The 26,128-nt window shown below is 30.9% G+C and overlaps 1 protein-coding gene across 1 annotated transcript; it reads right to left on the bottom strand.

The window, feature by feature from the left end:
* Nucleotides 1-23,523: 23,523 nt before the first annotated feature.
* On the bottom strand, nucleotides 23,524-24,272 carry LOC130899464 (enhancer of split malpha protein-like). The gene has a single exon (XM_057809415.1). It carries the CDS (start codon nucleotides 24,270-24,272, stop codon nucleotides 23,793-23,795), a length of 480 nt encoding a protein of 159 aa, XP_057665398.1. The 3' UTR covers nucleotides 23,524-23,792.
* Nucleotides 24,273-26,128: the final 1,856 nt, after the last annotated feature.

Raw genomic sequence — 26,128 nt, 5'->3', positions numbered from 1 at the left:
TTTTTTTGGTTTTTCTTTGAATCTTTGTCTATTTTCATGGTTTTTCTTTGAATTTTTGTCTATTTTCATGGTTTTTCTTCGATTTTTGTTTATTTTTTTGGTTTTTCTTTGAATTTTTGTCTATAAAACGGACTACCAGGGGTCCACCGAAGTCTCGACAGGCTTCTACGAGGGGAATAACAAAAATAGGGGTCCACAATCTTAAAAAATTTAGGCAGATAATATACAGAAAGTAAATCGATGTTAGTGACCGAATTGATTGCTTTCTTGCGAACCAAAAAGGTTTGGGAATTAATTTTCTAAACGAATACGAAGGGTTTGTAATATATCTGTCAATAATTCCAGATCCAATCCTGTTGTTTGAATATAGGGCAGCTGGAAGGGACATTTAATTGGGCATCAAAATAAAATAGTTGTTGACCTTCGGGTGTGTGTGTGTGTGTGTGTGTGTGTTGTTCGAAGGACCTAATTTTTATTTTCCTTTCACTAATTTGATTATTTAATTTATCGCTTTCGGGGTGTTGTTTGATATAACAATTACAGGGGTCGAGTGATTTCAACTAGGTTTTAATTGCGCCGTAATTATTCGAATTAATTAGGTGTTAATTTGATTAGTCGTATCGTAACGAATAAAAACGATATGATTATACGGGGTGTTATGAATTGTTGCGAAAAGTTTATGGTGAATTAAAATAAAAACGAATCGTTTGGATGGTTTGCAATCGATCGAAAAAACCGAAAACCGTCGAAATTATGTTGTTTATATAATTTCATGAAAAAAAACTATACTTTGATCAATGATGCGTGAAAAGTTTCGTAACTACGATTAATAAAATGTCGGATTCGAATCATTGTGGTCTGCGGTTTACGGTATATACGAGGACGGTTCAAAAATATATCCATTTTAGCTCTATACGGGAATAGAAAACAATCCAAAGGGAATAGATATGGCGAATGTGGTGTAATAGGTAGTAATTCGACCAATTTTGGACATTTCAATGTATTGTCTTGATGAAACTACAATTTTCTTAGCCAAATTCGACCATTTTGGTTTGATTTCTTCGATTAAACAACAACAAATCGACCTTGTCTGAAGATGGAACGAGTTTTGTCTTTTTTGGAGCCGATTCAGTCCATTGTTTAGCTTTGAAGCTTCAACAATGGTTCTGAATAGTTTTATTTCTGTGAAACACTCGATGGCAACATCGATCAGGGGATGAATTACCCCTACCGATATTTACAGATCGTTTTATCAGTAATAGTGTCCAATTTACACTTTTTCAAAAAAAAATATTTCTGAAAATTGGCTCGAACGATTTCCGTGGCGCCTGTATTCGACTGTCATTTTGTAAATCGACTCAAAATAAGTCGAAAATGAAGAATAAAATTTTTCGATATCTCGCTTCGTTTTCGAGATATCGATACTTGAAGTTGGAAAAATCAACCTAACCTAACTTAACCTAATCTAACATAACCTAACCTAACCTAACCTTCTCGTGGTGCACTTTTCATAGTTTAACAATAACTTTGTCAACTATAGAAATCATTTTCGAAAAAACAACGCCCGAAATTCCGAAGTTTTCCTTCCAAATAATTTTCTATTTGATATTTTGGATTTCCTAGTTGTTCGAACTAACTAACTAACTATATATACGATACTAAATATGCATAAACATTTTTTGTACTTAATTAACAATATTTTCATGAATAAAGTACCTTAATTTTGTCTATTACATTTATTTCCTTGTCACAAATATCGTTAGTAATTGCCAACATTAAAGTCCCGTACTTTCACTGTCATTAAATCAGTTACGTACTTCCTGTGACACCAGTAGAGTACTCCGCTCTGCCTCGGGTCAACTAATACGTTCCCACGGCATCGAGCATCACGGTTCTTCTTTTTTAAAGTCTTTTTGTGTTAATTTCGCAACTGCTTCCGTTCAGTATCGATGGACATGATAATTTAATCTCGAGATTTCTAGTCGGCGCACATTCTTATTGATTACACGCATCGGAATAATTTAAATTTAGCGTTCGATCTCCGTTCAAATAATTTTTAATGGAGGATGGATGGTCGCCATCTTCTTCTTCCATAAATATACTGTTTCTCAACTAAATTTTATTTGTAGTATGATCCATTGTTGAATTTAATCATTCGATCATGATTTATGAATTGAAACACGTTTCATAATCGAGTTGCTAAATTTATTTGGGTGAAAACCTTTTTTTATAGTAAATTCACGAAAAATTAACTTTGACAGTTGAATGTCATGTTATTCTATGGTTAATTTCCATCGAATATCGACTATAAAACGTTCTGAAGTTGACAGATCGATATAGCAACGAAGATGACCGAATTTATCTCGACAAAAGACGAAATACAATTAAAACACATTGACTGTACTTTATAAATCATTTCATAGTCGAGTTGCTAAATTTATTTGGGTGAAAATGTATTAAAAACTTTTTTTTAGTAAACGTTTTAATCTTTGCATACCTCGTAATGAATAAACGGGACTTTGAAATATGAAAATAAAGTAATTGATAGTAAATACACAAAAAATTAACTTTGACAGTTGAACGTCATGTTATTCTATGGTTAAATTCCATCGAATATCGACTATAAAACGTTCTGAAGTTGACAGATCGATATCGCAACGAAGATGACCGAATTTATCTCGACAAAAGACGAAATACAATTAAAACGCATTGACTGTACTTTATAAATCATTTCATAGTCGAGTTGCTAAATTTATTTGGGTGAAAATGTATTAAAAACTTTTTTTTAGTAAACGTTTTAATCTTTGCATACCTCGTAATGAATAAACGGGACTTTGAAATATGAAAATAAAGTAATTGATAGTAAATACACGAAAAATTAACTTTGACAGTTCAACGTTATGTTATCTATGGTTTTGTTCCATCGAATATCGACTATAAAACGTTCTGAAGTTGACAGATCGATATCGCAACGAAGATGACCGAATTTATCTCGACAAAAGACGAAATACAATTAAAACACATTGACTGTACTTTATAAATCATTTCATAGTCGAGTTGCTAAATTTATTTGGTTGAAAAAGAATTAAAAACTTTTTTTAGTAAACGTTTAAAGCTTTGCATACCTCGTAATGAATAAACGGGACTTTGAAATATGGAAATAAAGTAATTGATAGTAAATACACGAAAAATTAACTTTGACAGTTGAACGTCACGTTATTCTATGGTTAATTTCCATCGAATATCGACTATAAAACGTTCTGAAGTTGACAGATCGATATCGCAACGAAGATGACCGAATTTATCTCGACAAAAGACGAAATACAATTAAAACGCATTGACTGTACTTTATAAATCATTTCATAGTCGAGTTGCTAAATTTATTTGGGTGAAAATGTATTAAAAACTTTTTTTTAGTAAACGTTTTAATCTTTACATACCTCGTAATGAATAAACGGGACTTTGAAATATGGAAATAAAGTAATTGATAGTAAATACACGAAAAATTAACTTTGACAGTTGAACGTCACGTTATTCTATGGTTAATTTCCATCGAATATCGACTATAAAACGTTCAGAAGTTGACAGATCGATATGAAATATGAAAATAAAGTAATTGACAGTCAATACACGAAAAATTAACTTTGACAGTTGAACGTCACGTTATTCTATGGTTTTGTTCCATCGAATATCGACTATAAAACGTTCTGAAGTTGACAGATCGATATGAAATATGAAAATAAAGTAATTGACAGTCAATACATGAAAAATCAACTTTGACATTTGACTTTGACAATCAAAATGAACTTCTAACGTAAAAAAAGAAAATTTCTAGTTGATTTTTGTTTCTGTTCATAAATCTATATATAAATCGAAATTTAATATCAATACTGAAACCTTTTCGTAATGAAATTATTGAAGTATAAATCCTTTTCATACTGCGTTGTTATTTTTATCGAACGTATAATAATATTCATAAAAAAAACTCGAGATCTGATTTCTGTATCGAATATCTCGTAAAAAATGATTTAATCAAACTATATACGATCTAAGTGCACGTGTGAGATGATAAAAAGTTTTCGATTACAACATATTTTAGTTTAATAATAATAATTTAATAATAATTAATCTTTATCTATGGAATTCGAAGTAATTAAACTAAATAATTTGTGTTTTTCTCGATCAAACGTCAAGCTGTAGTTTCCAATTATAGATACTAAAAACTCACCCTGTATATATATGTATATGATAATTTGCCGTTTAAAGTTTTCTCTTTTCGAACCTTTGGGCAACTAATTTATAACACAAAGAACGAAATTGACGGCTGTAAAACCACGAACGAAAAATTTTGAAAAGAATAATTTTTAACAATTTAACCCCCATTGACTTTGAAGTAATTCATTTTCAAATTTTGGCCTTTGCAAGATGACATTTGATTGTCAGGTTACTGCAGAGTAAAAGACAAATTTCACATTAGGCATATGTTTCTTTGAAGATTGCATATTATCACGATTATTACAAAAAAAGAACAACTGAAAATTCATTGTCCCATAGTACAGTCAATCAAGCTTAAAATCGAAAGATTTTAAAGACTTTCATCGATCTTCTTGAAAATTTTGATTTAACATGATTTTTAAAGGAAATATCAATAATTCAACTTTAATTTTATGATTCGTCTATTTCTTCTTCATCAACTTCCTTTTCTTCTTGGTCAAAAGGACGAAAATTTTGGCAGTTATCACCGGATCAAGTACCGCAAGTTTGATTGCAATATAATCCAAGTTTGCCACATCCTTTTTTAAAATTGCAAAATATCATTTTAGGTAGGTCTTCTGGTGCAGGAGGATCCGTCATTTTGTTTGGTGCCATTCATTTTTGTCCATCCCCAATCAGTGATATTGAAAGTTTTGTTGGGAATCCAGATATAGAAAAATGTATTCGGTTTTTTTAATAATAACTCGGCTTCTTTTAAGCTTTTTGCATTTGTTCATACACCATTTTGTAGGGAATTTCATAAGCTACAAAACCATGAGAGTTGTAACCCTTTTAGACCTTTTTCTTCGGAGAATTTTGATGTTTAAGGGTAAAAAACCCTCTCTATTGAAATCGATACTTTAAATACTTATATCTCGTTTAATTTTCAAGCTATGTGAGTTTGAAAAAAAGCAAAATGTTCAGTAAAATAAAAGCTAAATTTTAGTTAGTTAAAATTTTTTCGTCGATTCAATAGTTTTTGAGATATTTTGAAAAAATAACGTTTTTTTTAAATCGAAAAAAAAAATTTCACATTAAACAATATTTTTTCAAAATATACGTGTTCCAAATCATTCAAACTTTTGAAACGTGTTGTTAGGGCTTAAACAAAGATAATTTTACATGGTCTACGATTAATTTTAATTTTGCCGCACGTGGTGTCGAATTCAGCGACATTTTTTCTTTTTCAAATTCGAGTTACTTAACTTATATTCATCATAACTCGCTCAATTTTTATGTTAGGTGGTTTTATAAAAACTCATTTTAAAGGTCTCAAAAAGTACTTTAAAAATGTCCATAACAATTTTTTACGAAAAATTGATAGTTTTTCCGTTATTTGAGCACAAACCTTTACATAAATTTACGAAAAATAAAAAATATATTTTCAGTGACTCATAAGTTGCTGAGTATTATTTGAAAAATTTGATTCAAACTGCCTAATTTATTTGTTTTTTTATAAGCTTCAATTTTGATAAGAATAATTTTTTCCAGAAAATGCGTAATTTTCGAGTTTTTCATGAAAAACTGTTGAAAACGTTTTTTTTTTAAATTTTAGTCATAACTCGCTCAATTTTCATGCTAGAGGGTTTTATGAAACCTCATTTCAAAGGTCTTAAAAAGTACTTTAAAAATGCTCATTACAGTTTTTTATGAAAAATTGATGGTTTTTCCGTTATTCGAGCTCAAACCTCTGCATACATTTACGAAAAATAAAAAATACATTTTCAGTGACTCATAAGTAGCCGAATATTATTTAAAAATTCAATTTAAACTGACTAATTTATTTGTTTTTTTATAAGCTTCAATTTTGATAAGAATAATTTTTTCCAGAAAATGCGTAATTTTCGAGTTTTTCGTAAAAATATTGAAAAACTTTTTTTTTTTTAAATTTTCATTCTCAAATAACTCAGAAACTATTAGGTAAAATAAAAAAATTCATTTCGTATTTTCTTCATAAAATTCAATTTTCTATCGATTCCCGGTGTTATTTCGAAATTTTAAATTTCCACCCCCCGAGTAAGGGTGGCATTCACCCCTGGGGTAGAAGCATACATCGGCACCCAATCAGGTTTGTTATTTGCATCATTTTTGAGCTTCTGTCAAAATTTCAAACTAATCCATAAAGGTGTTTAAAATTGCGACGTGGTTCACTATACTACCAGAACTACCTGGCGGTTTAGCGAAAAAATCAAGCAGAAAACTTCAAGGAAAATGTTGTTTCATCAAGTTCGCCACCAGCTCGCACATCCACAATCGCCAAAATTAATGAATTAGTGTTTGAATTGCTACATATTCGCCAGATTTAATCCCCTTGGTTTATTTCCTGTTCATAGACTTAAGAAAATGATTCTGTGGTTAAAAATTTTCCAATAATGAAGAATTTATATTGCAAAATGATCTGAAGACTTCGCATTCTACACCAATTTGTATTTAATTAAAAAAATATGGTTTTTTTATAAGAAAATCAATTGCCAAAACGATAATACCTAGTTTATAGATTTTTTTTCATCGTAAAACACAGTATAGTGAATATTACGTTTTATTTTTATTGTTTTCCCACGTTTCGTCGAGACTATGACCGGTATTGATGATAAACAATCGACGAACGTGCATGGGCAACAATTATTGTCAACGTACGTACAACAAAACATCGATTACTTTTTATATTTCTATTTTTACACAATCATATTTCGAAAACACGAACGGTCTTTGTTGAAGAGCGATTGAAACAGAGAAGGACTTTCAATTCCTTATATACGTAGATAAATATCCAGAAAATCTGTCTAGAAAAACGTCCAAAAACCGCGTGTTACTTTTAAGAAGGGTAAAAAATATTTACACTAACCACACATGACGCAAAAAAACGATACTAACATTAAAACGGTAAAATAATTATAATTATAATAAATTATCGATCGATCGAAATTCGCGTTAACAAACGAAAAATATTCAGAGTCCGGTACTGTCGAATTTCATTAGTTAAAAGAAAGAAAGAAGAAGATTGAGTTTGAAAAGAGAGAGGGAAGATCCGTGGGACCGTGGGAAACAAGTGAAAATCGAGTGTCGGACACGCTTCAGGACACAGGTATGCGACCACGGCTTGCTAGACTGGTAATCACTAAATCGGTGAATGGTTAGTTACACGCGTGCTGGGCACGGGTACCACGGATCTCTTGATCTATTCACCGGAAAATAACGATGGAGATCGACGAGACAGACACTTAAATCTTGATAATATATTTTATTATATTGGAAAGTGAGATTTATTGATAACGATACCGATATAGAAGGCGCGATCTACTAGATATTTTATCGAAAAATATAAATTTGGTTTGTTTCAAAATAATATTTTCGATTGGATCTTCTTCTTTTCTCTTTTTACCTCCTCAAATGTTTACAGTTACAGTCGTGATTATCTGAGGTGATTGAGGTTAATGGTATTTCGGATTATATATAACAACAAATGGCGTCAAATTTTTGGTAGTTAAATGACGTTGTCGAAACTTTAGCCAGGACTGGAACGAGTGGTTGACTGTGGATTGGTTCAATCATTACGAAAGTTCATTTGAAGTATTTACCGGGTGTTGAAAGATACTTTATAACCTCAATTTTTGTTTACTTCGACTTTTACTCGATAAACTCAACTTATATATTATTTTGAATCAAAAATTTCCCCAAATAAGCTACTTTGGAAAGATATTAGTAATGATGATTCATCCGATACTTTGATTGACACAGTCTGCCAGTCAAACGTCAACTCACTCGGATTTGATTGGTTAAAATTGAACTGCTAGTGTAGCCAACGCAAATTTTTCAACACAAAATTTCAACTAGCTAACAGATGATTGCAAATATATAATACTGAATCGATGTTAACTATAGATGGAATTTAGACATTTTAGAGAAGTATTTTTGACGAAACTCATTCGATCTATCCTTATTTCCATTATATATAAACAACGACCCTCGTATCCTTGTAAAATAAGTATAAAAAGATGTCATAGAATGTTGTAGGCTTAATTACAATTTTCTCCTAGTTAGAATGGACAAGTTATGTTGTGTTCAATTCAATATTTCAATTAAGTACTACTTTTTTAACGTAGAATTTCCGCTTTTTATGTATTACACGTCAAGTCAATTGCCTTTTTGACACTAAACAATGTTATTTAATTTATGCGTCTACCCAATTTCGATTTTTATAACAGCTTTTTGTTGTAATGAATGAATAATTGGAGGAAATCACTTCGAAAATGATAGTTTGAAAAATGTTCATATTTCAATTTGTAAAACAATTCATCCTCGTATATAAATCTAAAATCATATGTTCGTTCGGTTTAGTCTTCCGTCCGTCTTATTTGAATGACTAGAGTCGTTAATTAAATATTGGTATAAAAAATCTAAATTATTCAAGTAGTACAAAATAATTTTGTAAATATAACCTAGAAATGCTACTGTTAATTAATTATTTCTAGAAAGAAAGTGTCAATTATCACTTTTTTAGTTTTTAATATCGTATACTTTATTTATCTATGGGTTATGATGTCTATGATAGATCTGTCATGGATGTCACAAATGTCACTGTCACAAGTGTCAATTTTGATTAATTATAATAAAATACTAGAAGTTGATTAATGTACTTCAAGAAATATTGCTTATTTAACAAAGAGATGAAGAAATAAACATTAAATATCGTTTATTTGTTTTTTAGGTAAGATTTAGTTATGTAATATAATATCATTTGTATAAAAATGAAATCTTTGTTTTTTATAGCAACACACGTGTTTATTTCAGTTAATTCGAAAATCATCTTATATAGTTTTGAAGAACCATATGATTATTTATACCTCATACCAACGTTCTCGCGCCTTAACTAAATTTAGACGAAAATATTTTCCCGCGACTTTCTTTCACACGCCGTACAAAAAAAATACCAACGAAAGCAAACAACAATTTGACTCCCGACTAAGCTGTTGCACATTTTAAAAACTTTAAACAAACTCTCGATGTCGCTAACTAAATAAATTACTTAAATTCAAAATTCATATTAACGTACGCGGATCAACTGCAAACGAGAAGTTATAAATAATCTTTATAATCTCCAATTGATATTGAAATAAGTATACAATTATTTCCTTGGAACTTCATTTATTTTTTCTGATAAATTTTGTATATTAATATACAAATTTTGATAAAAAAAAAATCAAAAAGTTTTTTTTTATAAATAATCTGTTTCCTAATACATAACCCAAACAAAATGGAAGGTAAGTGAAAATTTTCAATAAATACAACTTTGAAATACGAAAAAAACTAGTCGATGATTAATTGAGCATTGGAATGGCACCTATAGAGAGTGTCTCATAATTTCATTCACTAAATCCTCATAAATTTAGCACCAAGACTTTCTTTTCGAATGGAATTCCTCTTGGGACGTTTTCGGGCAAAAGTTTTCCGTCTAATTACCGATTTTCCGTGTTCGAAATGTTTACATAAGTGAAATAATCATGATTCGGATCAGTCACTTGTATCCAACTATTAGAACTAGATTATTTTTTATCATTTAGTGCAGTTTTAAGATATTTACCATCCTCAAGACGTAGCGACGCGACGAGAATCGCACTCGCTTCCCATAGAGTTCGGCAACTGGTACCAATATGTTTAGTTTGAAGAAACGTTTTTTTTTTTGGAAAAAAATGTTTTTAAAATTAGGCATGTGGGAAGTTTCATCCACTGGCATATTCTGTATAGAAAAATTTTCACACGGAATTGTTTACAAACATTTTCGATAATTTCTAGTACGTATTACTCAAATTAAACAGTATACGAGGGGTGTTGAATATGCTAAGTTACGGATATTTGAAACATTTGAATCGCAAACAATTCTGAATGGTTTTTTTAGCAAAAACGTTTGGAAAAATCGGGGAAACGAATTAGTTTTCACCAGGAACAGTCAAAACATCGAATTAATAATTCATCCACTGGTATAATCCTTGTTTGGCACCCAATGATTCTTTTTTATTCCCGCAGATCAATCCCTGAGGATATTTTGAATAAAAATAAAGACATATCCGATTAAAAATATTTGTTTTTAGTTGTTTATCTTTTAAATTTAAGTAGCAACCCTCGTATTTCGTGTGGAATCACATTTTTGTATACTTCAATCGATTTATTACCATTTTCGAAACGTCGTTTAAGGATTTTGAAAGTCCTTGTAAGGTCGATTTCACTTGTACGAAGGTCGAAAAGGGATTAAAAGGAAAGGTCGAGGCTTTTATAATCTATACTACTAAAAAACGTATTAGATTCGTCCAATTCGAATTCTGTAACAAATTTTATGCATTTTTGATTAAAAAAAAAAACAATTTTAGTATATCTTTCAAATAAGATATAGGGGAAAGTGGGAACTTTGTTATTGATATACAGTTTTCAAGTCCGGTTCTGTTCAGTATGCTGTACTTTTTGAATCATCCTCGTACAGTTATTATCTGACACTTAATAAGACGTTAAATTGATACGCAAGTCGTTTTTTAACAATTTTAACACAGTTTAAAACTCTGATATGCAGTTTAAATACTAAATTTCCTTATTCAAATGATATGGATGCTTTTTTTTGCAAAGTTGAGGTGTTTTAGTCTTAATTTTCGACGTTAAACGTTGTGACAAAAATTGTATTTGTCCTCAATGGATAATATTCACGATTTTTTGACTCTAAACACCGATTTCTTTCCTATTAAATTTGGAAATCCTATTGACTGCGCCAGAAATGTATCTAGATCTCTAAATTAGTGAATAATAGTGAAAAAATTCTACAAGGTTTGATTCAAAAGCGAACAATAAGATGTAGGGGAAAGTGGGAACTTTATTATGAATAAACATTTTTTAAGTCCGGTTCTGTTCAGTATGCTGTACTTTTTGAACCATCCTCGTACAATAAGACACTTGATAAGAGGTTAAATTGGTACGCAAGTCGTTTTTTAACAATTTTAACACAGTTTAAAACTCTGATATTCAGTTTAAATACTAAATTTCCTTATTCAAATTATACGGATGCTTTTTTTTCAAAGTTGAGGTGTTTTAGTCTTAATTTTCGACGTTAAACGTTGTGACAAAAATTGTATTTGTCCTCAATGGATAATATTCACGATTTTTTGACTCTAAACACCGATTTCTTTCCTATTAAATTTGGAAATCCTATTGACTGCGCCAGAAATGTATCTAGATCTCTAAATTAGTGAATAATAGTGAAAAAAATCTACAAGGTTTGATTCAAAAGCGAACAATAAGATGTAGGGGAAAGTGGGAACTTTATTATTAATAAACTGTCTTGAAATCCGGTTTTGTTGAGTCGATTTTTATGTCCGATAATACAAAATATATAAATCCTAATATAATTATCGATGTAAATACCTCTAGATGGTGTAATCCAATTGTAAACGAAATTACAAAGGACTAACTCGGCGGTTCGTTCAGTAACCGCGCGTCCGGCGTGTCGGTCGCGTCCGTCGTGCACGCTCCCGCCTCATCGCAGCCTACTCGATAAACACGTGTTCGATTCTCGTATCGTGGGAATAAAGGCAGATGTGTTCCTTCTGAATCATCACGCGTTATTATACATAAACATTTTTATCTCTACGTTTTCCGTCTCTTTTGCTCGTCCGATTCCCTCTCTCGGTCACGAGGAGCTTCTTAAATACACCTTCGAGTCGACGAAACCGGGTTTATTTAAAATACAATCATAATTACGACGCTATGTCATTCGTTTCAATTTTTCCACCAATCAGGCCGCTGTTTTCACTTGGAATCTTCTTCTTTTATATAAGGACCGGTTAATCAGTCCACCCAACGTAACCGTAGAAGCAGTAATCGTCTCAGAAGACGAAGATAGTTTACAAAAGTTGCTGTAGAGGTTTGAACCAAATCTTTCACTGTATCCAGTGATCCCAAGATGGTACGAAAGCTGGTCTTCATTATCCCATTTACCATTATCCAATTGTTGGTGATTTAAAGCTACGTAATTGATCAGAATCCTCAAGAAAAACTTTGTAATTTCTTCCTTTGGAGGTTTCTAAAGGACTCAAAGTACCAAGCACCAATCCCGACTTCTAGACCTCAATTGTAGAAGAATTTGAAACTTTTTTTGGGACGATTTGGCATGCCTCTCCTATAGGCATTAATTCGAACACCAACAGTAATTTTTTTCTAACGAAATTTATTATTTATCACGCTTTGTATCCATCCGAACGTAATTTTATATCGAAAACTTTCAAAAGACAATAATTAAGTCAAAGTTTAGATGAATTAGTTTCGGGTATCAAATTTTAGTTACGTAACTTCCTATTTGTGGTATCAAATTGTTTGTTATGAAAAATTTTCAACGTCAAACTAAAAATCTAGTTAAAGTTATTGATACTGAAGACAATAAAACTATTGAATTGAAATTTAGATACGAAATTAAATAATTTATCAACTAGACAACATCGAGAGTTGAATTTTGGTAGAAACTCTTCTTCTTTTTACGTAGTATCGTAGTCTTGTCTAATGTAGCCTTTCAGCTTTCCCAATTGGATGTGGTAGTCACTGCGACAAATTTTCTTCTACAGTTTCGGAGTAGATGTATACAATGTGTTAAAGAAAATGTTTTTAACAAAGTAATTAATAAATTATCGAGGTATATATGGGTCTTTTCAGCGTAGATATCGATCTTCCAAAGAACCGGATTTTTCTGGTACTCCTGGGTTCAATTTCAACTTGGAAAGTAAGGATTAACCTTAGTAGTTTATAATTATACAATATCGAAATATCTTATGGTGAAATAAACGTTTAATGGTGCGGAAATTGCCTATAAATCAAAACGTTCTCCAATGAGCAACAAAATGAAGGACCAGAAAATAGTTTTCTACTCGAAAACATCAGAATAGTATTTATGAATGGACCTAAGTTATTTGTAGGTGTATTCTAAGGAGATTCTATAGAAATTTTACAATTTACTATACTACAAAAGCACTTAAGTTTAAATCACTATTCAATTCGGTATCGAAAAAAGGTATTTTTCGACAAGATTTCACTCAAAAATGAACAACTGCATATATTACAAGTTAAAATGAAAAATAATATGATTAAAAAATCTTGTAAATAACATTATTAAGTCTACAGTTCCCATAAATCCTCGTAGATTTCGTAAAGTTGATTCAGGATAATTTTCAAACAACGTAGCGTCTGTACTTTTGGAACCATCCTCGTATAGTTATTCTCTGACACTTAATAAGACGTTAATTTGATACGCAAGTCGTTTTTTAACAATTTTAACACAGTTTAAAACTCTGATATGCAGTTTGAATACTAAATTTCCTTATTCAAATTATATGGATGCATTTTTTGCAAAGTTGAGGTGTTTTAGTCTTAATTTTCGACGTTAAACGTTGTGACAAAAATTGTATTTGTCCTCAATGGATAATATTCACGATTTTTTGACTCTAAACACCGATTTCTTTCCTATTAAATCTGGAAATCCTATTGACTGCGCCAGAAATGTATCTAGATCTCTAAATTAGTGAATAATAGTGAAAAAAATCTACAAGGTTTGATTCAAAAGCGAACAATAAGATGTAGGGGAAAGTGGGAACTTTATTATGAATAAACAGTTTTTAAGTCCGGTTCTGTTCAGTATGCTGTACTTTTTGAACCATCCTCGTACAATAAGACACTTGATAAGAGGTTAAATTGGTACGCAAGTCGTTTTTTAACAATTTTAACACAGTTTAAAACTCTGATATGCAGTTTAAATACTAAATTTCCTTATTCAAATGATATGGATGCTTTTTTTTGCAAAGTTGAGGTGTTTTAGTCTTAATTTTCGACGTTAAACGTTGTGACAAAAATTGTATTTGGCCTCAATGGATAATATTCACGATTTTTTGACTTCGAAAACGTCTAAACACCGATTTCTTTCCTATTAAATTTGGAAATCCTATTGACTGCGCCAGAAATGTTTCTAGATCTCTAAATTAGGTTTTTAATAAATGATTATATTATTTAAATTGATTATAATAGTGATAATAATCTACAAGGCTTGTTTTAAAAGTAAACATTCTGGTTTATAGTATTGGGACCTACGAAAAAGTCAAAACTGTGTTTATAAGCAGCTCAAACATCATTTTTGCAATTTAGCAGAATCTGAACTTTACTAATTTCTAACTTAATGTTTTATAACTAGTTATGTATAATCAAGAAAGAGTTATTGTATTTTTTTATGGTATTATTAACGTTTTTTTTTTTTTCGATTTTATTATATTACAACGTTGCCATTGCATTAACGCACATGATATAAATTAATATGGTGTTATTTTTCGAAAAAAAAAAAAATAAAAATTCAATTGTACCCTGTATAATTCTCACAAATATGGTAATGTAGGAATCACTTAGACACAAGTTTATTCGATGGATTTGTGTCAAAAATGAATCGATATCTCGAATAGTTTAGGAAATATCGAATTTTTTATACAGTCATGTCATTTTTTTATATAAAAAGTCACTTAGACTCAAGTTTATTCGATTGATCGTGTCAAAAATGAATCGATATCTCGAAAAGTTTCGAAAATATCGAATTTTTTATACAGTCATGTCATTTTTTATATAAAAAGTCACTTAGACTCAAGTTTATTCGATTGATCGTGTCAAAAATGAATCGATATCTCGAAAAGTTTCGAAAATATCGAATTTTTTATACAGTCATGTCATTTTTTATATAAAAAGTCACTTAGACACAAGTTTATTCGATGGATTTGTGTCAAAAATGAATCGATATCTCGAATAGTTTAGGAAATATCGAATTTTTCATACAGTCATGTCAAATTTTTTTTGGATTGACATAAAAGTTTATTTTTCATTTCATTTCATTTCATATATCAAATATTCCAGAATTTTTCTCAATTTTCCATAAATAAATGAATTTAATAAACCTCGCTCTTACCAAAAGATCCAAATGAAGTTTTTCCATTTAGACAATTTAATTTTAAGTATTTTTTGACGGCTTATCAAGTAATCTCTTCATTTATCTGCTATACCACTTTCCTTTCGCAATTATTGTATTATTATTAACAACAAATTTTCACTAAATACGAGGTATTATTAAATAATCGTTTTTTATCTGATTCGAAGACCATAAAAGGACCGATCACCTGTATTTTTATTAGTCTGGCTCAAATTATAAATCACTTTTAATTGAATATACGAACGCCCAATTGATTCTTCATTATTACAAATTTTCCACGGTAAATATTACCCTCGTTACAAGGATACGCTTTCAATCGGTAATTACAGGTAATCGTCGGGGTTGTGTAAAAAACAAGATCAAGGAGAAAGTGCTTGAATAATCATTTCGTCGCGTACAGAAACGTAGCCACAAATTCACTATCGTCCTTTGGAATTTACAGAAATCTCTAAATCAGACACATCTCCAAAACTTTGAGAAAAATCCACGGAGTATTGCATACAGGAAAACACCTGGAGGAGATATAAACCCCTCTACACCTTCCATACACTAAACCAAGTTCATAATATATCAAAAACTACCAATAAAATTAGGTTATATACTTCAATTTTGAGGTTATGTTTACTAGAGCACCAACGTCGTGTTCGTGATCATTCCGCGCACTTCTTCACACTCCAACATCACCATCAAACTTCAATCGAAACAAATTTTGGTTAATAACTAGTTCCAGTCCAAAGAGAAACACTTGGAAAGGCTGCGAGTCTCCGGGACACTCAGAAAAAGCCTTAAGACAGGTCTGAGATATCCCCGAGCAAGACTCGGAGAAAGATTCACGCAGTACTGCATACGAAAAACACGTGGAGGCTTATCCTATCCATGAAGACATTGATACGTTAATTTTTTTACCAAAAGAATAAATATTCATTCATATAAACCCCTCATAATAAAGCTGACACTAATAATTAAATCAGAAAATAGTAAATTGTGTTAGAAGCTGTCGGAAGGCGTATGTACGCGATTTCTTCGAAATATAATAGATAGTCTGGGATAAACAGTGGCGTGGCTTAGTGAGACAAGCTGTATAAATAACAGAGTCATACTTTTCTCAGATTACAAGTTGTAAAACTCTTAAAGAAAGCTAAGATATTTGGAAAAATTGTGTTGTTTATGTTACCAAAGAAGAAAATTTATTTTCTTTAATGGTTTTAGCGTTGTAATTTCGTTTTACCGAAAAACAAAACGAATGGGGTACAAATAGGGCGCAGTACACGTCTGGTACACTGTTTAAACCAAACGCCCTTACATTTTACTCGTCTATTCAGTTTTTATAATCTGCAATTGATATTGAAAGAGTTATTTAAATTTGGATGTTATTGCGATAGTTTTTATTATTGAATTTGTGTACTACCTTGTATATTTTCAATTATAAATCAATAAATATATAATAAAAATTGATAAAATACGTCTCTGAACACGACAACCATTATTATTAATTTCATCGTTTTGTATGACATTTTGATTTGCTTCGAGATAAGATTGGAATAATGCGAATAAAATTATGGGTTGAAAATGAAAAATTTTACGATTTTTTTTTTATTTTTTACGAAGCCAGATGTGAAACGATTTATACTGAAGTTAAATAGAAACGCCAACATTTTAATAATATGATAAAACTATTAAAAACCCGTTCGAAAAGATACTTTCCAAAATTTTGATCTAAAGCCCCCCAATTTTTATTTATTTTATTCGGTAAATGGGGGTACCGATTGAAAAACATTTTACCTCATTGAAAAATTCACGGCTACCGTATCTTAAAAATGCAAAAGGCATTTGACATCAATACATTGTTCGAGTCGAAGCCATTAATTTCGGCAAAAGGGTACTTCAGTCCCCTGTCCCCATCGGTGCCCAACGTCCGATACGAGTACCATGAAGTACCGTAGATTATCTCAGTAGGCCTAGCTCCGATCGTTTATTAGTAGCCTAAGGCAATTCACGTGCACGACCACGGCAACCAAGGTAGTAACCATTCTTTTTTTTCCCAAGGGACTTACACAACAAAAATTATTAAAATAGAATGTTATTTTTCATTAAAACTTTTAATTGGAACTATAATTGTTATTGCGAATATTATATATCAATTTTTATTTGAAAAAAACTTCCTTATTGAAGATTAAAACTGACAGTCATGCTAGTTTATAAATAATCTAACGTTTTTCGTATTTATTTACACACTATACACTTAACTTGAACTAATTTACTTAAATAATTTCCGCGATACACTTATTTATACACCACAAATAGAATTCTAAGAAATTCTGGAAAAAAAAGAAACGAAATAAATAAATAAATAGACCCGCTGTAATAAAAAGTTTTTATACGTAAAAAATGTTAAAAAGGTCGCGCGAATTCGCCGAATTTTAAGTCTATCGTATAATAAATACTAGAACTCAAAAAATATGGAATTTTCTTGCAATGGGCTGTAATAATATACTTTGTCAATTATTTTTTATTAAAACTTTCAATTGGAAGTATAATTGTTATTGCGAATTTGATTAAATCGAATTTTGTGACTCGGCAATATTATATATCAATTTTTATTTGAAAAAAAACTTCCTTATTAAAGATTAAAACTGACAGTCATGCTAGTTTATAAATAATCTAACGTTTTCCTTATTTATTTACACACTATACACTTAACTTAAACTAATTTACTTAAATAACTTGAAAAATGTTAAAAACGTCGCGCGAATTCGCCGAATTTTAAATCTATCACTTCTATCTCAAATATATACATTGGAACAAATATTTTTGAAATAGTTCGACTTTTATTTACAAATATAAATCTCCAAATACAAAAAATTATTTTTTTCTTGTTTCTGTGTTAGTATAAGCCCGTATCAGATTCTAAATGTTAGTATAAACAATTGTGGGGATGAAAACCATAATAATTTTGAGAAAAAAATAGTTTTGGATCGTTTGTATCATAATTCTTTGATCAATATTTATAGAAAGAAATAATATTGAAAATTCAAACATTTCGTAAGTAGTTTAAACATTTTAGTATCACCGCCACCGTATAAACACAATATACATACGTATATATTAGAAATACTTTATTTATAAATAAGAGCTGTATTATAACAGCACACCGTACATTACCAGCAACGATAACCTCGTCATCATCATTGTTCTTATTAAACCTATGACTTTATAACTGAGAACCAATGAGAATCGTTTTCGTATGTAGTTAAAAATTAGATCAACTGAAAAATTTGGTTAAAAGTTGTCCACAAGGACTGTTTGTTTGTAAAAAAACCTTTTGGCTCCGTCACTGGAGACCAAAGTGTAAAAAAAGACCCATAAAAGACGCTAAGTAAGGTGGGCGTACCCTAATAGCCATCGTACCTATATTGGACAGGATGTAAATGATTAGATACGGACAGAGAAAAAGAAACAGGTAGATAAATTAATTTTTGTTGCTTCCACGTCCGTAAACTGATGGAAGATATTTTCTCAAACTGTAGTAGACACAAAGATTGATGAATGTTTGGTAACCTTTGATCAATTTCTTCCAGTCTCCAGCAAATTTTTAATTGTTGGTTATGACACGGGTCGCCATAAAAAGCCTCCGTTCTGTTTTTGATTTGAGCCATTTTTCAAAAAAACTTGACTGAATGGTCGTTCTAGCTGAAATGAAGATGATCTATTTTGATTTCGTGGAGCCCCGGGGCAAGATCAAGAGCTGTAAAACTTTGTAAATAAACTTCTGGAACGTGGTAATCTTTGACCAACTTTAGGACTGTTGGTTGACGTTTAGAATTTTGGACAGTGCTCTTTGATCTTTTAATTTGTTCTCAATTATTAAAGAGAAGTTCAAACTTAATAAACGTGACATCTAATGACACGTCCTGGATTTATTAAGGTCATCCAAAAACCCGCGAAAAATATTGCTATTCAAACATACTTGAAAATTATTTCGACTTTTTTGACAGAATATAGTTTTTATTGGTTATTATAAAAATGTATCACTGTTAATGATAAATTGACATTTCTTTGACACCTGATTAAAGTGATAACTCCCTTCGATATTTCTTTAATTCTTGAGTAAAGTGATTGCTCATTTTGAATATATCTTTGATTCATGATTAAAGTGATTATCAACTCGATATTTCTTTGATTCATGAGTAAAGTGATTGCTCAGCTCGATATTTTTTTGATTTTTGATTAAAGTGATTGCTCAGCTCGATATTTCTTTGATTCTTGATCAAAGTGATTGCTCATTTCAAATATATCTTTGATTCATGATTAAAGTGATTGCTCAGTTCGATATTTCTTTGGTTTTTGATTAAAGTGATTGCTCATTTCGAATATTTCTTTGATTCATGATTAAAGTGATTGCTCAGTTCGATATTTCTTTGGTTTTTGATTAAAGTGATTGCTCATTTCGAATATTTCTTTGATTCTTGATCAAAGTGATTGCTCATTTCAAATATATCTTTGATTCATGATTAAAGTGATTGCTCAGTTCGATATTTCTTTGGTTTTTGATTAAAGTGATTGCTCATTTCGAATATATCTTTGATTCATGATTAAAGTGATTGCTCAGTTCGATATTTCTTTGATTTTTGATTAAAGTGATTGCTCATTTCGAATATTTCTTTGATTCATGATTAAAGTGATTGCTCAGTTCGATATTTCTTTGGTTTTTGATTAAAGTTATTGCTCAGTTCGAATATTTCTTTGATTCATGATTAAAGTGATTGCTCATTTCGAATATTTCTTTGATTCATGATTAAAGTGATTGCTCAGTTCGATATTTCTTTGGTTTTTGATTAAAGTGATTGCTCAGTTCGAATATTTCTTTGATTCTTGATCAAAGTGATTGCTCATTTCAAATATATCTTTGATTCATGATTAAAGTGATTGCTCAGTTCGAATATTTCTTTGATTCTTGATCAAAGTGATTGCTCATTTCAAATATATCTTTGATTCATGATTAAAGTGATTGCTCAGTTCGAATATTTCTTTGATTCTTGATCAAAGTGATTGCTCATTTCGAATATTTCTTTGATTCATGATTAAAGTGATTGCTCAGTTCGATATTTCTTTGGTTTTTGATTAAAGTGATTGCTCAGTTCGAATATTTCTTTGATTCTTGATCAAAGTGATTGCTCATTTCAAATATATCTTTGATTCATGATTAAAGTGATTGCTCAGTTCGATATTTCTTTGATTCTTGATTAAAGTGATTGCTCAGCTTGACATTTCTTTGATACCTGATTAAAGTGATTACTCCCTTCGATATTTCTTTTCTTTTCCGATGTATAATTTATTTTTTCCGATTCGGTCACGTCTTGTAATCAATCTGATCTTGTGGTTGTTTTGTATTAAACTTAAAAATGAAGTAGCAGATATATAATTATATAAGAGAAGCGGAAATAGAAAAGGAAAGGTGATTGCATTGCAATTTTCCATAATTACATCAATTTACGAGTGTTCTAAAGGCGGTAATTTCCTATTAAAACTAAAAAGACATAATCAATTTGAAGATATTCGGCACGGTATTAATTATAATGGACTTTTTTTTTATTGGTAGATGATTATAGGCGGGAAATTTGAGCGTGTTATGATGTTGCGAGTTAATAATTTACAATTTTATTGCTAATTTCCATCTAACTCGCTTTAACTACCTTTCAGAAGGAAATTTACGCGCGCGGAAAGAAAATTTTTGGATATTGATAAATAAAAATCACTAGGTACAATATCGGGATTATACGGCGGATAAGGGAAAGATCGAGAATCGTTTATTGTGACGTATTTTATTAATTTTAAGAGTTAATTTCATATGAATATAGTTTAGTATTAAAAAATGTTGATTACGGTCCTATAAAAGCTGCAACCTGATATTCGGCCAACCCACATATTTGATCTACCCTTAAAGCGACCCCGAAAAAAAAATTCCGTGGCATATTAGTCGAAACTTTCCCACACTCTGTATGGATTTTACTTGCACATGAGGGTGGTTGATGGTTAGGCCACGGTTGAAGAGGTGTGTGTTGGTTATTGTTTACGGCAAGGGGAAAGCAGGTGGATGGCATTTTAGGGGTGGTAATGTACTGCACACTTGATGCACATGCAACACATGCGATCCACCGGTATGCGGAATGTTGAATTAGGACCGTTGTCGCATGTCAAAGGAGTGTGACGTGTTTGGAATGCGGGAAAGGACAGTACTTGGAATATTTAACGTCAATTTGATATTTTTGTTTTGAAATATATCGTTTTAAAGATAAATATTATTTTATTAAACGATATTTATTGCTATGTATTAGTTTAAATGCATCGATTGGTAGTTGATGTTGATTGATGGTAAATTATACTTCTCGAAGATTCTTTGGTATTGTAAATAGGTGAAGGAAGCTTCCTTTTGGTATGATAGAAGTTGGAGGATTGAGGGAAGCTATTTCTTGAAGAAAATTAAATTGGGAAAGCCACTTTATTATAAATCATATATGGAATAGTCATTTTTTCTGAATTTCAACTAGTTAAAGTCGTTTTCAAGCCAATTGATACTGAAAGTCGGTTTTCAAGATTTGAAAAAGTCTATTTTCGTATTTGGAAAATAAAATCCTTTCCAAAACGTGTCTGGAAAAGTTATTTTATAATAAAATTGAACTTGAACCATCAATTTTTAATACAACTAAAATTGGAAAGTCATTTTTCAAAATAAACTCAGTTTTGGAGGTGGGAAAAACCGTTTTTTTCCAAATTGAGTATAGAAAAATAATTTTCTGTCGAATTTGAACTAATTTAAGTCGTTTTCAAGCCGATTGATACTGGAAATCAGTTTTCCCAATTTGAAAAAGTCTCTTTTCGTATTTGGAAAATGAAATCCTTTCCAAAAAATGTCTGGAAAAGTTATTTCCCAATGAAATTGAATTTGAACCATCAATTTTTAATTCAACTAAAATTGAAAAGTCATTTTTCAAAATAATTTCAGTTTTGGGAGAGGGAAAAACTGTTTTTCCCTAAATTGAGTCTAGAAAAACAATTTTTTGTCGAATTTAAACTAATTTAAATCGTTTTTAAGTCAATTGATACCGGAAATCAGTTTTCCTAATTTGAAAAAGTCTCTTTTCGTATTTGGAAAATGAAATCCTTTCCAAAAAATGTCTGGAAAAGTTATTTCCCAATGAAATTGAATTTGAACCATCAATTTTTAATCCAACTAAAATTGGAAAGTCATTTTTCAAAATAATTTCAGTTTTGGAGGTGGGAAAAACTGTTTTTCCCCAAATTGAGTCTAGAAAAACAATTTTTTGTCGAATTTAAACTAATTTAAATCGTTTTTAAGTCAATTGATACCGGAAATCAGTTTTCCCAATTTGAAAAAGTCTCTTTTCGTATTTGGAAAATAAAATCCTTTCCAAAACGTGTCTGGAAAAGTTATTTTATAATAAAATTGAACTTGAACCATCAATTTTTAATCCAACTAAAATTGGAAAGTCATTTTTCAAAATAATTTCAGTTTTGGAAGTAGGAAAAACCGTTTTTCCCCAAATTGAGTCTAGAAAAACAATTTTTTGTCGAATTTAAACTAATTTAAATCGTTTTTAAGTCAATTGATACCGGAAATCAGTTTTCCTAATTTGAAAAAGTCTCTTTTCGTATTTGGAAAATAAAATCCTTTCCAAAAAATGTCTGGAAAAGAGATTTCTTAAAAAAAATTGATATTGAACCATCATTTTTCAAAATAAACTCACTTTTGCACGTAGGAAAATCAAATTGAGTAATTTTCTGTTGAATTTGAAACTGTCCAAGTCGTTTTCATGATTTGAAAGTACCTAAATCGAAAAAAAATCTTCGACAATCGATTCCAACACACTCAAATATCTATCTACCTCAAAACTTAAAGAGCAACCCTCGTATATCCATCAATTTATTAATCTAACCTTAATAATAGTTAGGTTAGGTCAATTTTTTATGTGGTCAATTAATTATAGCCAAAAATTAATTCACTACATTCACTTGGATCGATTTCTACTAAATGTTTCTAAGAAATTTAGTTTAATCGAAGCCTCCTGTATATTAGAAAGTTCTAATGAATAATAAATATTTGTAAGCACGTAAAACCCACCCTTTACTCATTCGAAATACCATTTCGAAAAACAGGTAACCAAAAATACGTCCACATTAAGAATTTTTACCTGCGAGGGTAGATAAAGGTAAAACTACCCAAATTTCAAGATTTCAAAAACTTGTTTTTGCTGCGTGAATGTTTGAATTATAAATAAAAAAAAAAAACGAAACAAATAATCTTAAAATAAATTTATTTATTACATAAAAATGGAAGACATGATTATACAAAGATACAAAAAAAAATTAAAGCTTTTATCACAATTATAGAATCTGTTTAAAAAAAAAAAGGAAAAAATTATATCACATTCGACATCAGTCGTAAAATTGAGCAAATACCATCACAAATAAGTCTTTCAAAAGGCACTGGGACATCACAGACAGAACCATTTTCCGGAAAAACGTCGAGCGATCAGGCTTGGGCCCATCTGTCGCAAGGTACTTGCCTTTGAGGTACCTGGTAATTGCAGATGGCGTTCTTATCCCCTCGGCAGCAGATATCGGCGTCTGGCGTAGCGATCGACGTCCAGAAGAAAGTCCCGGCGTCCGTTCTGACGAAATGTACGGGAATATATCTCTGACCTCGAACGACAGGCAGTAAATTAGTTTCCCCGTCTTCGTACACCTCCACGGCGGCGTATTCTTCGCAACTATCGATATCTTCGAAAATCTCGTTTTCCAAAATCTCGTTCGCCAAATTATCGGCGATCTCTTCGTCGAAACAACAATTCGGCCGCGGATTTTTCGCGTACGTGTTTTTCTTCAAGTTGTTTGTCTTCAAGACGCACTTGATCAATTTCTTGATTTGATGTAGCGTCGATTTGGATTTTTTGTCGTTGACTTTGTTGTCGTTGACGGAATTATTGAAGATTTCGTTATCGTAGAAACTCATTTTAACTGTAACGTGTTCGAAATAGCGAATGAAATTTCGGTGCGTCGTTCGGGTTTTTATAGCGCCGAGCCTGCGACGTCACGGACCCTTAGAGGGGTTCCACCCTCGACAAATGAAAATCGAGTATAAGGACAGGTGTTTCTCGAAGTTCGAACATCGTCGCACGTATGTAGTTTTTAGAAAGCGAGACAGAGATGGAAATTGTATGTGTAGGGTGTTAGGTCCGTGAGAATCGCGTCGTATACTTAGTTCCCACGATTTTAATAAAAAGCAGATGGTTTATGTAAGGGTGTTTAAAAAAGATTTGCTCCTATATGCGAGGGAGGGATTTTAACCCATTTTACGTTCGATTTTTTTTTCCTTCTCCCTTTTCGGGTTTGGTTTTGGCGGTCGATTTCGATATTTACGGAATTTTTATTGATACTAGAATTCACTCAGTGAAATCCTTTCCAAAACGTGTCTGGAAAAGTTATTTTATAATAAAATTGAACTTGAACTATCAATTTTTAATCCAACTAAAATTGGAAAGTCATTTTTCAAAATAAACTCAGTTTTAAAAGTGGGAAAAACTGTTTTTTCCCAAATCGAGTCTAGAAAAATAATTTTCTGTCGAATTTGAACTAATTTAAGTCGTTTTCAAGCCAATTGATACCGGAAATCTGTTTTCCCAATTTGACAAAGTCTCTTTTCGTTTTTGGAAAAGAAAATCCTTTCCAAAACGTGTCTGGAAAAGTTATTTCCCAATGAAATTGAACTTGAACCATCAATTTTTAATCCAACTAAAATTGGAAAGTCATTTTTCAAAATAATTTCAGTTTTGGAGGTAGGAAAAACCGTTTTTTCCCAGATCGAGTCTAAAAAAATAATTTTCTGTCGAATTTGAACTAATTTAAGTCGTTTTCAAGCCAATTGATACCGGAAATCTGTTTTCCCAATTTGACAAAGTCTCTTTTCGTTTTTGGAAAAGAAAATCCTTTCCAAAACGTGTCTGGAAAAGTTTTTTCCCAATGAAATTGAACTTGAACCATCAATTTTTAATCCGACTGAAATTGGAAAGTCATTTTTCAAAATAATTTCAGTTTTGGAGGTAGGAAAAACCGTTTTTTCCCAGATCGAGTCTAAAAAAATAATTTTCTGTCGAATTTGAACTAATTTAAGTCGTTTTCAAGCCAATTGATACCGGAAATCTGTTTTCCCAATTTGACAAAGTCTCTTTTCGTTTTTGGAAAATAAAATCCTTTCCAAAAGGTTAGGTAAAAAAGATTTGCTCCTATATTTGAGGCAGGGATTTCAACCCATTTTACGTTCGATTTTTTTTTCCTTCTCCCTTTTCGGGTTTGGTTTTGGCGGTCGATTTCGATATTTACGGAATTTTTATTGATACTAGAATTCACTCAGTGAAATCCTTTCCAAAACGTGTCTGGAAAAGTTTTTTCCCAATGAAATTGAACTTGAACCATCAATTTTTAATCCAACTGAAATTTGAAAGTCATTTTTCAAAATAATTTCAGTTTTGGAAGTAGGAAAAACTGTTTTTTCCCAAATCGAGTCTAGAAAAATAATTTTCTGTCGAATTTGAACTAATTTAAGTCGTTTTTAAGTCAATTGATACCGGAAATCAGTTTTCCCAATTTGAAAAAGTCTCTTTTCGTTTTTGGAAAATGAAATCCTTTCCAAAACGTGTCTGGAAAAGTTATTTCCCAATGAAATTGAACTTGAACCATCAATTTTTAATCCAACTAAAATTGGAAAGTCATTTTTCAAAATAAACTCAGTTTTGGAAGTGGGAAAAACCGTTTTTTCCCCAAATTGAGTCTAAAAAAATAATTTTCTGTCGAATTTGAACTAATTTAAGT

The sequence above is a fragment of the Diorhabda carinulata genome, chromosome 11, assembly GCF_026250575.1.
Source record: "Diorhabda carinulata isolate Delta chromosome 11, icDioCari1.1, whole genome shotgun sequence".
Lineage (NCBI taxonomy): Eukaryota > Metazoa > Arthropoda > Insecta > Coleoptera > Chrysomelidae > Diorhabda > Diorhabda carinulata.
Note: the sequence above shows the minus strand (reverse complement) of the source record. Positions and strands in the feature narration are given on the sequence as shown.